The 14,064-nt window shown below is 41.6% G+C and overlaps 1 protein-coding gene across 2 annotated transcripts in view; it reads left to right on the top strand.

Moving 5' to 3' along the window:
• Positions 1-14,064, top strand: part of LOC123973492 (receptor tyrosine-protein kinase erbB-4-like) — a 366,438-nt gene that overhangs the window by 304,498 nt on the left and 47,876 nt on the right. For both annotated transcript variants that reach the window (XM_046053563.1, XM_046053564.1), the window contains 4 exons: positions 2,461-2,505; positions 4,576-4,708; positions 7,428-7,550; positions 9,641-9,739. In XM_046053563.1, coding sequence (XP_045909519.1) covers positions 2,461-2,505; positions 4,576-4,708; positions 7,428-7,550; positions 9,641-9,739 — 400 coding nt within the window. The remainder of the gene's footprint in view (positions 1-2,460; positions 2,506-4,575; positions 4,709-7,427; positions 7,551-9,640; positions 9,740-14,064) is intronic.

Below are 14,064 nucleotides of genomic sequence, written 5' to 3'. Positions count from 1 at the left end.
CAATTAGCGGTTAAATATATATATAATTAAGTAAATCTGCTCAGATCTTTCATGAAGGAATAAACTTAAGTTGACTTTGACGTGTGAATTCGGACCATTGACTAATCGCAAACTTGACACTGCTGACATGTGAAACGAGAGCCGGAGAGTCCAAAATATATGAAGTGCAATATTAGCAGTTATTGCACCATACAATTTTCTAAAACCCTGCTCTGCTGGAGTCCAAGCTGTTCCACAAAAGAGGCATGGTTTTCAGTCAGCCGTGAGATAGTACAAATACATCTGTTGAATAAACTGTGGTAACTTATTGCTCTTGCTTGGTTGGTTATTGTGAGTATCTGACACTGCCATGTTACTGGTGAGCTCGCCAGCCACAGTAGCTCAAAAACTAGCCCTGCAAGTACTCACTATGTCACCAAGCTTCCAGCACCAACTGTTGGACATGGACACTCAAATAGATTTCCCTGTGCCACTTTCTGCAGGGACTGGGTACTAATGGAATATTCTTACAAAATCGTCTCATTCTCTTGTTGTTTATTTGGCCGTCGTATGAATAGTCGTCATAGTCACAAATGTTCCCTTTCACTATCCACGTCCAACAAACATAAAATTATAAGAGGCAAAGCATAAAATGAGAGAGAAGAGAGGAAGAATGAAAGTGAGAGGAGTGAGTGAAGTACCTTGCCACTCTCCATTGCACACTAGCCACTGATGGCTCAATGTAATATTCAACAAGGGTTGGTAAGACATCACTTTGTATTTAACTCCACAGGGAGTTTATGTCACATCCTTGCGTGTTATTTCTCCTCTCCTGAGTGACAGCCTCTAGTTCGCTCGACCATAACAATGTTGTCATAAATGGAAAACACCAGGCTGACACTTTGTCATAGGTATAGCTTCATAAGCAGGTCCGCATCTCAAAAAACAGGCTGAGGGAGGGAGAGGAAAGGAAAAGAGATAGACAAAGAGGGACAGAGACAGGGACGAAACCACTTTCCCTTACTTCTAAACATTCAAAAGAGCCACCAAATTTTGGAGCTAGCATTGAGCTTGTCAGTATGATGCCACAAGTGCACAGTGCACATGGGACATTTGAAACACAGGAGGTCTGGTAACAACAGAGATCTCTGATTTTCTTAAGAAGACAGTGTAGCTTTGTAATCCGCCACCCATGTGGACACACTGAAACTCGAAAAGTTCCAGAATAAAGTTGGAGCTGAAGAAGAACTGACAAGGCTTTTGTTCAGAACTCCGTTCACGTTTCAAGTTTTCCCGCAGGCATCAGGAAAACACATGGGTTCGTTGATGTGTGTTTGGCGCTATGCCCATGGCTTTAAAACAACAACATTTGCTTTTACTGTAAGCCTAAAGCTAGATATGAACATAGAAAGCCATCTTGGTCTTTATATATCGCTGTCTTGACGTGTGTCATGTTGACTTTTATAATTGGGTTGAGATAGAGATAGAAAGAGACGGAGGAAGGGAGACCAAAAGAAGAAAGGAAATAGTGAAATTTCACGTCTTTGCACTACTTCAAAGTTTATGAGAAAAAGACGAGTAGATATTGTGATATAGCACTTTCCATCGTCTCCCTGGTACTCATACATGTTTAAACACACACAGAGCAAGAGACATTGTATGTTTTTATTTGATGGATCATTAAATTGGGGTGACATTAGCTCAGTCCATGGGGACTTGGTTTGGAAACCGGAGGGTCACCAGTTCAAGACCACTGCTGAACGTGCCCTTCACAAGGCCCTGAACCCCTAACTGCTTCCACACAATGGCTGTCTACTGCTCCTAATTAGGATGGGCTAAAAGCAGACAACAAATACCGGATGCCATTGTAGCATGCATGTTGCCAATAAAGTTGAGTATTGATCATTAATTGACTGATGCAAAGTACTGCATTTCCGTTCTAGTAGAATGTACTCAGATTCACTGTTGAGCAAACGCCTTTACAGACAGATTCCCATTTTATGTCAGTGTTACTGTACAGTCATCTTCAGAGCTTTTAGCACGTGAAAACATCCAGCCACAGCCAGATAACTCAATACACATGAAAAAGAGAAAAAAAAGGCAATACGTTCCAAATTATGGTTAACTACATTGTTGATAAATTTCAAAATGGCTCATTTATAGTAGCACTTTAGTTTGTCATTTCATTCCATATGAAAAGCTGGGATGTGCAGCAGATAGTATATGTGTAGGTGTAGTGCAGAGAAGAGCCCCCCATTTATAAAACACACTCATTGCCTATCCAAATATATTATGTGCTAGGACCACAGGATGAACTCAGGTGCTTGGCGTGAAAAGGGTTTTTACTCTAACCATTAGTTACTGTATTGCTTTGTTCAATTCACTACAAGGTCTCATCATTCTCAGATATTCCAAATATATTCATATAACTATGAATGTTGTTTGTTTAACTTTTTGCTTGTCCTGTATTTGTTTACTTAGGTGCATTGGACCAAGACTGCAAGACTGTATTGGCTGGATGGACAGGTAGAAACTGCTTTTCAGTGGATTGCCTCTATACTTTAGCATACAAACACACCGACACAGCAGCACACACCATGTACACACACACACACAAGCAAAGTCTCTGATTAATGGCTAGCTCTAAGGCCCAACATCCCTGTGAGTGTCCTTAATACCTCTCTGTACATGTGTGTGTGTGTGTGTGTGTGCGTGTGAGTGTGTGTACGAGCAGTTTGCCTGATTCTTGATAAATTGATAGCGCTTTAGCTTTTGTTCTGATGCTGGGGGGGGATTTCATAAGAGTAACTGTTTGACATCAAGTGGTGCTAAGACTTGGGTGGTGTTCAGGGGATGGTTTTAAAAGGCTGAAAAGCACAGTGAGCAGCCAACACTACATTTACAGGTGGGTCTGTACATCTACAGTAGAACACTGCCAACAGAGCCAGAGACAATGTGTGACTTTAAATTCAGACCATCAGAAAAATGGAAACACATTTAGACTATCTAGCAGCATAGCAGGATGCTGCCATGGTGGCCTTTCATAAGAAGGGCCATATAGTTACATAACAGACAAACTGATAACCTTTTAGTAAGTAATTTACTGATCAATATCGAGTGAGAGTTTTTACGGAGGCCAATAGATGCTGACGGAGATACCTATAATTTTGGAGAAAAAATGTCAGGCCTTCTAGAGAACTGCTCAAAATCTAAACTTCTTCTCAGTCTTTGGAACACTGCCAAGAAGATGAAGAGGAACTGCAGCAGATGGGGAATGTAGCTATCAGCTGACCTGGTGAACAGATCAGCCCTTATCTGATCTCCGATAGCTGCGGCTAGGATACAGCCGAGACACCCAGCTGACCCCGGGCTTAGCTGCCTGCTCTGAGGTGTCACACATCTTGTAAATCTGTTACCTGTTGGCTGTATTGGCGTTTGAGCACGGCTGAAAATGGCTTATCAGAAATACATGATTACACTAAGCCTTCAAAGACCATCGTTCCACCTGGCATTAACGTGCAGCGTGCGTAGGATTTGTATTCATATCTGATTAAGCTGGATTAATCACTTCCTGTCACTTACTCAGGTAATATTCAGCCTGATAAGATTGACAGGTATTGCCTCATCTAACATGTTCCCATTAAACAGTAGCTTTCCCATTTAATTCAAAATGATCAGAGCTGCCTTTTGTCTGTGTTCGCTGATTGGCTCCTCGTGCATGCATTTTTAGATTCTGATCTAAAATAGTGGAGAAACATTGTATTTAATGTGGTAGAATAATTTTTTTAATTTTTGATTTGTTAGAATCTCTGTAACGATAGCTCTCTCTATTGGCCATTATATCCTCTTGGCAGACTTATTTTGTTCGGGCTCTATCTCTCACCAGCTCTTTACCATCATATGTTATGACACCCCAAAATAGTGATTTTCTCCAAGTGCAATCCAAAGAGAACGATTTGGGGCAGATACAGAGTGTGACTGATTTTATGGGCTGTATCCTTGCAGTCTGTCCTTACAGTCCCGAATAACAGTCTTGGTCCGCTTTGACCATATGATGTTCTTTCATTACTGCAAAAAGGGTGGGCGTGGGGGGTGGGGTATACTGGAGAGCTAATTCTTCCTGCTCATTTCTGCAGCAACTCTGTAGACAGTCTGGGGAACATATCAGGAAAATAATAATTGAGAGGCTTGATTTTAAATGACAGTGTCGGTGTGGTGCGGAGAATTCACTTTGATGGTTATTTCCATGTTTTTGATCTCAGTCTCGATTTTAATGAGAGGGCATGGAGGGATATTTGTTACCAGATGAAATATAGTGGAATTTTTTTTTTAGGGATTGCCCATTGATTTTTTTTTGTGATTTTGTTTATTTGCATGTTTGTTTGTGTGTGTGTGTGTGTGCGCGCGCGTGTGCGCGCGGGCGCATGACAGTATAAACATGATGCTGACTTCTGTCTATTTGTCCTCATCTTCTGTCAACATCTCTGTCCTCCTTATGATAATCTTTCTTGCTTTCTCAATGCCCTCATCCGCTTCTGTCTATAACACCTACTCATTTTCCTCCTTCTTTTGCCCCTTCCACTTTCTTGTTTTCAGAACTCCTCTGATTGCAGCAGGGGTGATCGGCGGCCTCTTCATGGTGGTGATCATGGTGCTGAGCGTAGCGGTGTCTGTGCGCCGGAAGAACATTAAGAAGAAGAGAGCCCTCCGTCGCTTCCTGGAGACAGAGGTGAGCAGGGCAGTAGATGAAAAGCATATAGCGAGAAGAGAGAAATCACTGCCTGTAGCACTGGAAGATAATGTTGTCAGAAGACTGTGCATAACTGAGAATCAGAGGACAATGCTGACAGTTGGTACTTTCTTTACTTGAGTAAATTCAAATTGAGCCTAGCACAGCTAGGCCTTAAGCAATCTAGTTGCAACCCAGTATAAACCTTTAATATTGGCCAAAGAAGTTTGTCATAGCTTAGGGTTTACAGAATAAAAAGCATTAAAAGCATAGTGGAAAAATACGAGGTGAAAAATTAAAGGAACATGGACATCATTGACAGTCTATGCAAATATTCCATTAGTTCTGGAAGAACAGAGGATCAAAACACAGGACATTCCTTAGGACTTTTGTCTGAACTTGTATGACTACATTGTCTGTATGTGTGCCCTCATAGCTCATAGCTTTGGGCACCTACTATATAAAATGAGAGAAAAGTCAGACTGAAAGAAAGAGAAAAGAGAATGAGACTTTATGTGTCCAGATGGTGACTGCGGAGGTGGACAAAGTGTCAGAAACTGAGAGGCTCAGGTGTTGTTTGCCATACTGGAGGGGACACTTCTGCTAGGAGGAGGTACCATCAGAAGAGGAGAAAGCACTCTTCCTCTATGTTAAAACAAGAAGAGTACATCATCTAATGCACTTGTATTTCCATAGTGAGAATAAGGTCTTGTTTCACTGCTTTCTCTCTCTCAGAGCACACAAGCATCAGTGAAGTGCCTTCCCTGATAGCTATAATGATAAAACCCCACTGATGTGGCTTATGAATATACTTCTCTCACATATGGCCGATACTTACACTTACACTGTTTCTTCATCACTTATATGTGTCTGTTTTTGACACAATCCTGGCTGCACAAGTGTTACGATATATTACAGAAGCATTCTTGTACCACATTATAGCTAACAAAGAAGCACAAACAAGAAGTCTGCTGTCATTCTTAATGTGAGAATAGAATGTGCTACAAACATTTTAACTAACTTCCAAAATAAGTGCATTTCATTCAAAATGAAGTATGTGGTAGATATAAGAAACTACTTTTTCACTGAGAGATCCGAGGAGCTATGCGGAAATTAACAGGCCTTTACCTTTCCGCAATGGTATCTCACTAAACTAACTCTGCCTAAACCATCAAGCTGTTTAAAGTTTCACAATAAAAAATTATGAATAATGTATGCAAGTAATGCATTGATGTTTTCTCGTCATTATGTTGCCAGTTGTTAGATGTGTCTCATTATAGTAAAATTATAACAAGAAGTAAATAGTTTGTGTGACTACACATTATTTGGTTTGGTTTCAGCACTGCCTTGTAGGGTGAGAAGGTGGACAGCTCCTGTGTGCTGTACTGTGGCTGCTACACAGCCTCAACATCTTCAGCTCCACTAATGCTGGACAGCTCCCTGCACAGTGGAATAGCATACAGCAGTGTGTGTGTGTGTGTGTGTGTGTGTGTGTGTGTGTGTGTGTGCATGGATGGATGACTTTTAAGATGTCTGTATTGCCTTGTGTGTATTTGTTTGTGTGTGTGCTTGTGTGTGGCCCCCACCCTGCTCATTTCCACCCTGCAGAAGCTGATTTGTTATTCCATTTAAATGAAGAATGGCTATTGTTTTTAATCAAATGGTAACCATGAGCCAGAGGGACAGAAGCTGACGACCACAGCCAGGCTGATTTACACTCTCTCTCTGTTTTCCTCTCTCTGCCCTTCCTCCCGCTCTAATCTTCCACTCTTTTTTCCTAATTCTCCTTATATTGCTCCCTCTCTTATGCTTTTGCATCCTCTGACTAATTCAGCTACATGCTTCTCCAGCACTGTCTTGTTGTTTCTGCTACAGTTCCTCCCACTCTTCATCTTCTTCCTCCGTCCCTCTCCTCATATAATGTTTCTCCCTCTCTTGCTGTTAAATCTGTTCGTTCCTCCACTTGAGCGGTAATGAGACAACAAAAGTGTCAGCTCCTTTTCCGGCTCCACAATTATCCCCCTCCCCCACCTCTGTCTCTCGTTCTTCGTCCGCCTATCTCGTTCTCCCTCTTCTGTTCACATTAAATATCTCACTTGTGACATTGAAATGGTAATGGCACCCCAGGGTTTGGGCTTGAATTTGTCTTGTTGGAAAAATGTCATTGTAACCCTACTGTTACCTAAAGCAATGGGCAGTTAAGACAAGGTGTTTTGAAGCGTAAGATTAACAGGTCTCTAAAGTAATTGCAATTTTAATTAGATAGAGGATATATTGCATTCAAATTACACTATTTTAAGAAAAACATCTTTTAGTCATAATTGCAAGTAACTCAATAGTAATTTCACAGCATGAGTTCCTGGAAATTAGGTCACAGTTTTAAGAAACAGCCTTTTTTGCTTTTATTCAAGATGCATTCTTGTAAATGGTGAATTGTCCGTGTAAAATGTAATTTTTCACTTAATTGAGGTATGTTAGGTGACCTTCTCCTGAAAAGGGTTTTATTAAATCTTCCTGGACATGTGTATACATTTGAAGTGTTTTGTGTTCCCATGATACTTGTAAAACTAAATTGTATATGATATTAGATATCCCATGAAAAATCATGAATTGCTGGTGGAAAGGATTGTACATCTCCTTATAGAGAGCTTTGGTTATGGGGTTTTGGTTAAAGTACCCACTGATTTAATGAATTTGGTGTTACTGTATGTCTTTTTAGCTGGTGGAGCCCTTAACACCCAGTGGAACAGCACCCAACCAAGCCCAGCTTCGTATCCTGAAAGAGACAGAGCTCAAAAGGGTCAAGATCCTTGGTTCTGGGGCCTTCGGGACTGTTTACAAGGTAAAACGCACAAAAATACGATTATTGTAACTGCATGTGTTTCAGTTGGTGCTTTGCCAAATAAATTAATGTAATCCTAAATGTGAGTTTTTGAAAAAAAGAAAGAGGAAGAAAAGAGAGACACATTGTAGGATCATTAATGATAGGAAATGAGATGGAAGGCTGGAGGCGAGCGATGAAAAGAATAAGTAATAGCAGACACGGAGACCCCTGGGGTTACAGTGAAATAAGAGGTAGCTGAGGTCACCACCAGTGTGATGAGGGGTTGGGGAGAACTGACTCTCTCTCACTGAAACCAACATTGGTCATTTTGTAGATCCATCCATTCACATTAAACCACATTTTTGGGTCAGAGGCATGGTAGCAGGAGCACAGATGTCCTTTTTCAAAGAAGAGTCTTGCACATTTCCCTGGGGGATCTCCAGGCTACTCTAGGCATATAAGAATATGTAGTCCATATAAGAATATATAGTACATTCAGAGTCTCGTGGGTGAGTCAAAGGACCCAGACAGATTTCCTTGGTAGCCAGAAGACATCAGAAAGCAACTTAAATTCTCTCAGGGTTAAGGCACATTTGGTTGATGCTGAGATCCTCCCAGGCAGTCAGCAGAGCAACCTATCTTTAACAGCTTGATTGCATGATCTTATTATTTCAGGCACAACTCGGAGGTCATTGCTAATGCTGTCAGCATTCAGATCAACTTGTAAACTGAGTGTTTTGCTTTGCTGCTCACCTGTCTTTTCACCAAAATACTTCAGTTTAACTATTACATGAACTACCACGCTTACCCTGTAGAGCTTTTTCATGTTTCAGTGTAACAAGATGCCGAGCCTAAACTGGCATTTACCTCATAGATTGACCTGGTCTGTTAATGGAAATCAGGGCAATATGATGTCCCTTTGTTTCACGAAAGTTGGTAGCGGTAACTTGTCAAGAAACATAGCAAAGCCTCTGCAAATGTGGGTAGCTGATGCAAACAACTCAGGTTTCAAAAATATGTATTGTTTTTGCAAATGTTAAGAGGAATGAGCATTTTACAAAGAATAAAGTGCATAATAGGTTTTGGTGAGAAACACTGAATGTAACCTACGTATATTTGATTGCTTCACAGAAGATTTAACAGGTAATCATTTCTTTTTTACCATCACTTGTTAGACCCTAGGGCTCTTCCACCTGGGACATCTGCTCACTCCTCACTCCTGGAAGAGAACAATGTGCTTAGATTGGGAGGTGTTAACCGACATTTCACATTGACCTGCAACACAATCTGGTTATATTGGACATATTTTCCATTCAGATAGCATAAAAGGAAAAAAACATGTTTTTGGAAATTTAAAAATAGTCCATACAACATAACAATCTCCGCCTGGGGCACTCTGTAACAACATGTCACCTTGTTTTGCAGTTTCAACTGTAGGCCCCCATTTAGGACAATTAGTGAGATTTAGGAAATGGTAGAACACATTGAGGTGCGTTATTCAGCTACAGAAATATCGCTGAAGTAAAAAAACAATGACGTGAATGCAGTTCACTTTAAAAAATAACTACAATGCACTCTGAATGATAATCAACTACACAAGTGCAGGTAGAAAGAAGTTTCCAAAGGAGGCATCACATTGAAAATTACAGCTTTGAGAGGACAGGTATTTGGATTCTATGAGAAGATGTGTTGGGCCTGCTGTCACTGGGGGTATGTAGTCACATCAGAGCAGAACAAAGGTGGGACACATTTGGAAAAAGTTGAGAGGCACTTGATTTCTCTCCTCTTTTAAATGCTTTGACCACGTTGGCAGCTGCTTAATCACTTTAATCCCACCTGAAATTAGACACTTCAAAATGATTAAATAGTTTTGCCCATGTCTTTTTGAAGGACAAAATCACCGTTAATCATAAAGCATGCAGAACATACCCATACTTTCGCCAGTGAGAAAATGGAAGACGGTTATTAAGAAAGCTGACAACATAGAATTCAGGATGAAAAATGCTCCTGTTTAACATCTTTCTTTTAATAAAATGTTGGTGAGTGGGAGTTTTGTGACTTTTCATTGAATAGAAGGACTCAGCATCTGTTTTTGTGTGTTTCTTTAGGGTATTTGGGTCCCAGAGGGTGAAACAGTGAAGATTCCTGTAGCCATTAAAATCCTAAGTGAGGCCACAGGACCCAAGGCTAACGTGGAGTTCATGGACGTGAGTATCATGAAAACGTGAAAGTAAAATAGGGGAAAAAATCAAATCAAGTTTTTAAATGTTTTTCCATTGATAATGTTCCTTCGGCTGAAATCTGACAATAGTTTGAAACTGTAGACATAACATTTTTACAATAATGTGCTACTTTCTCAAGTTATATTTTGTTGTATAGAAGTATTTCAAGCTGTCAGCAGTCCGTCCAGCACATACAACATATACCTATCGGGGCATTGTTGCTACAACAACACATACTGTAGTTATGTGTTGGGATATGACCATCTTGAAAGCACTCATCAGAACTGACTGAAACCACTTTTCAGTCATGTTTAAAAGAAAACTTACACATAAGCTCTGTTGGTGAAATGAAGCTATTAAGAACTCAGTTTCAACCCCATAGACACCAGAATGGAAACCATCAGGACCCCTACATACACACACATCATGCCACACGCTCCCAGCACAGTGCACAAGGCCCCGTTTATAAAAGATTCACAGCTCGACTCATTTCAAAAGGAAAAGTGAAGGGGAAAAAAATCTAAATTATTACCCTGTGATGATGCAATGCAGATGAAATAATTCCCATCAACACACATACACATGTAGACACAGGCACACACATTGAAAGCGACCCAGTTGCACTCATGTTTTGCACTTAGTTTGACAGTCTAAGAGGAAGAGTTTTGGAGTGTTAGCATTTCTATTTTTATCAGGATGTCTTTGATGAATATCCTACGTGTGTTTGATTTAATGTCCTGCGTGCTTTGAGGGCCTGTCTAAAAATCAGAGTACCAGATATCAGCAATGAAAGGGCAACATATAGAGAGACAAGAGAGTGTACTGTATATAGAGGGATATAGATGTAGGATGATAAACAATTAATATGCATGTACTAGAATAAAAAACATGCAGTTACACTCTGTATATCCCTGTGTGTGCGTACCGTGACACAAAGTCAGCTTCTCACACCCAGCCAGCACTTACTCAAATGGCTTGTATGACCAAATTTGCATGCATTGCTAAAGATGCTCTTTTATAGTGCATGCTTACAGTTGTTGTGAGGAAAAGAGGAAAATTCACCAATTTTCGACTGAGGGTTTGTGGGGTGGCATTTACATGGGATTTTTTTAATTACAGAAGCAGTGATAGTGTTAACAAATCAGGTTGCATTAGTGATGGCAATACCTAATGTAACTGCCTTTTAAGCAAAATGCACTGTATGTAGCAGACTCCTCAACTTGTCTTAAAGGAAACTGCAGGGGAGACGGAGCATGTGTTTGGGTGAGCAAGAAAGCAGAGAGTTGAACTAAAGTAAAACTAATAATAATCAAAGAGTCAAACACAAATTCAAAGCAAATTTATTTACGCTTGGTGTATTTATGTTGTATTTCTCCCAGTAAAAATCATTTGAGTTAGATCTTATTTTCCAATGATACCTTACTTCTCATTTATCCATTTCCACAGTCGTCTTCTTCTATTCTATTGCAGTGGGAGGGGGGCTCACTTTCTGCTCCAGGGAACATCAGTGGTAGTTACAGAGTGAAAGGAGAGTGCCATTCATTTACTTTACCCATGCATATTTACCCAGCCGGGAATTCTGGCTGCTGACCTTCAAGCTGCAGGCCACACTCACTTGCCACTGACGGTTTGAAGAATGTCACTGAGGATTGATTGTCCTTTAGTCTGCGTGGGTGTGTGCATGTGCGTGTGTGTGTGAGTGCATGTGCGTGTGTGTGTGTGTGTGTGTGTGTGTGTGTGTGTGAAGTTTGTACCTGTGGAGTGCTCAGAGGAGGGAAGCTTCTCGCCATGAAGCAATGAAATGGGCCAAAATGTTTGCAACAAAAAGGCAATCCCAGCATGAATGTCATGCATGTACATGTATGCACGGGAGTAAGAAAGAGTGTGTGTGTTTGTGTGTGCGTGTACTCATAATACACACACGCTAAAGGCAGACAGAGCATGCTACAGTACGTTATTCCTTTTGAAAGCCAAAAATCATGCTCAAGGCTTGTTTTCACTGAAACAGAATAAACCCTTGTGGTCTGTCCTTGGAAATTACATTCTGTAATTCTGTTTCCCCTGTGGATGAAGAAGATTATCTTCTGTTCTTTTCATTAATGTTTTGCTCAGTAATTATTCTATGAGTATTAAACAGACTCTAAGTCCAAATCCAAATCGAGTTTATCAACACAATACAAACATACAAAATTTTGATAAACCACAATAATGTGCCTTATTTATAAAGCACCTCTTAAAACAAAGTTGCACAGTTTGTTGAATACATATTGAATACTTTATTGCCAAGTAGTATTTTACATGTTCACTTAATTTACTTTGGTGATAAGGTACTACACGTGGACAAACATACAGTTGACATAAATAAATTTAGAAATATATAAATATGGAATAAACAGATGCAAGTTATATAAGAATGCTAAAATTCCCGGGTTTGTGTTGTGCAGACATATTGCAACAGCAGAGGATATATATAATAAATATATAATTGACAAAATATAAAAATATAATTAACAACATAGATAATAACAACGATTAACAATTAACACAAAGAAAAACAAATATGTGTAATATGCCAGGTTTGTGCATGATATGAAATGAAATGAAATAGTATTTACACATGAAGAGACATTTGTATTATTTGAAAGTGGGGAGTGTCAGCGGGGGGCCCGGGCCTTATTAATGAGGCTACCAGCAGATGGGAAGAAGCTGTTTTTGTGGCGAGAGGTTTTGGTCCTGATGGACCGCAGCCTTCTGCCAGAGGGAAGAGTCTGAAACAGTTTGTGTCTGGGGGGGGGTTCAGCTGCAATCTTTCTTGCTTGCCTCAGAGTCCTGGAGGCGTACAGGTCCTGAAGAGAAGGAAGATTTCAGTCAATAACCTTCTCTGCAGAGCGAATAATTTGCTGCAGCCTGCCTTTGTCCCTGGCAGTGGCAGCAGCGTACCAGATGGTGATGGAGGAGGTTAGGATGGACTCAATGATGGCGGTGTAGAAGTGCACCATTATTGTCTTTGGCAGGCTGAACTTCTTCAACTGCTGCAGGAAGTACATCCTCTGCTGGGCCTTCTTAGTGAGGGAGGTGATGTTCAGCTCCCACTTGAGGTCCTGGGAGATGATGGTGCCCAGGAAGCGGAAGGAGTCCACAGTGGCGACTGGGAAGTCACACAGGATGATGGGGGAGGGTGGGGCTTGGCTCTTTCGGAAGTCCACGAATATCTCCGCTGTCTTCAGAGCGTTGAGCTCCAGGTGGTTCTGGCTGCACCAGGTCACCAGATGGTCGATCTCCCACCTGTAGGCGGACTCAACCCCACCTGAGATGAGCCCAATGAGGGTGGTGTCATCCGCAAACTTCAGGAGCTTGACGGACTAGTGACTGGAGGTGCAGCTGTTGGTGTACAGGGGGAAGAGAAGAGGGGAAAGAACGCAGCCTTGAGGGGAACCAGTGCTGATGGTCCTAGAGTCAGAGTCAAGCTTTCCCATCTTCACGTGCTGCTTCCTGTCTGTCAGGAAGTCTGTGATCCATCTACTGGTGGAGTCAGGCACGTTCAGTTGAGAGAGCTTGTCTTGCAGCAGAGCCAGGAATCAGAGCTGAAATCCACAAACAGGATCCTGGCGTAGGTTCCTGGGGAGTCCAGGTGCTGGAGGATGAAGGGCCATGTTTACTACATCATCTACAGACCTGTTGGCTTTGTAGGCAAACTGCAGGGGGTCCAGGAGTGGGTCTGTAAAGTGCAATTTATACTTCTGCGTCAAATCGACTGCGTCGCCCCCTACCATATGCCGTTACATACGGCGTAGCCTGAAGTCCACCTCCTCAAAAATGTAACTACACGTCAAGTCGGCGCGGACTGTAAGCTCTGTGATTGGTCAGCTAGGTAGCCTCGCAATGCCTCCGAGCCGACAGGAAGTGCCCGTGCTTTGAAGTAACTTTTACTAGCGGCCAAAACGGCGGGTAGAGTATAAATCAAGCTTAATGGATTTAAGGTGGAACAACACCAAGGCACTCAAAAGATTTCATTACCACAGATGTCAGGGCAACGGGTCTGTAGTCATTTAGTCCGATGGTCCTTGGTTTTTTGGGGACAGGGATAATGGTGGAGGCTTTGAAGAAGGCTGGCACATGGCATGTCTCCATTGAGGTGTTAAAAATGTCTGCGAACACCGGAGACAGCTGATCAGCACAGTGCTTCAGGGTGGATGGGGAGACACAGTTCGGCCCAGCTGCTTTGCAGGGTTTCTGCCTCCTGAATAGGCAGTTGACTTCCCTCTCTGAGATGGAGAGGGGGAGGGGGGGGGGGGGGGGGGGGGGGGGGT

The sequence above is a fragment of the Micropterus dolomieu genome, linkage group LG07 (genome assembly GCF_021292245.1).
Source record: "Micropterus dolomieu isolate WLL.071019.BEF.003 ecotype Adirondacks linkage group LG07, ASM2129224v1, whole genome shotgun sequence".
Lineage (NCBI taxonomy): Eukaryota > Metazoa > Chordata > Actinopteri > Centrarchiformes > Centrarchidae > Micropterus > Micropterus dolomieu.
Note: the sequence above shows the minus strand (reverse complement) of the source record. Positions and strands in the feature narration are given on the sequence as shown.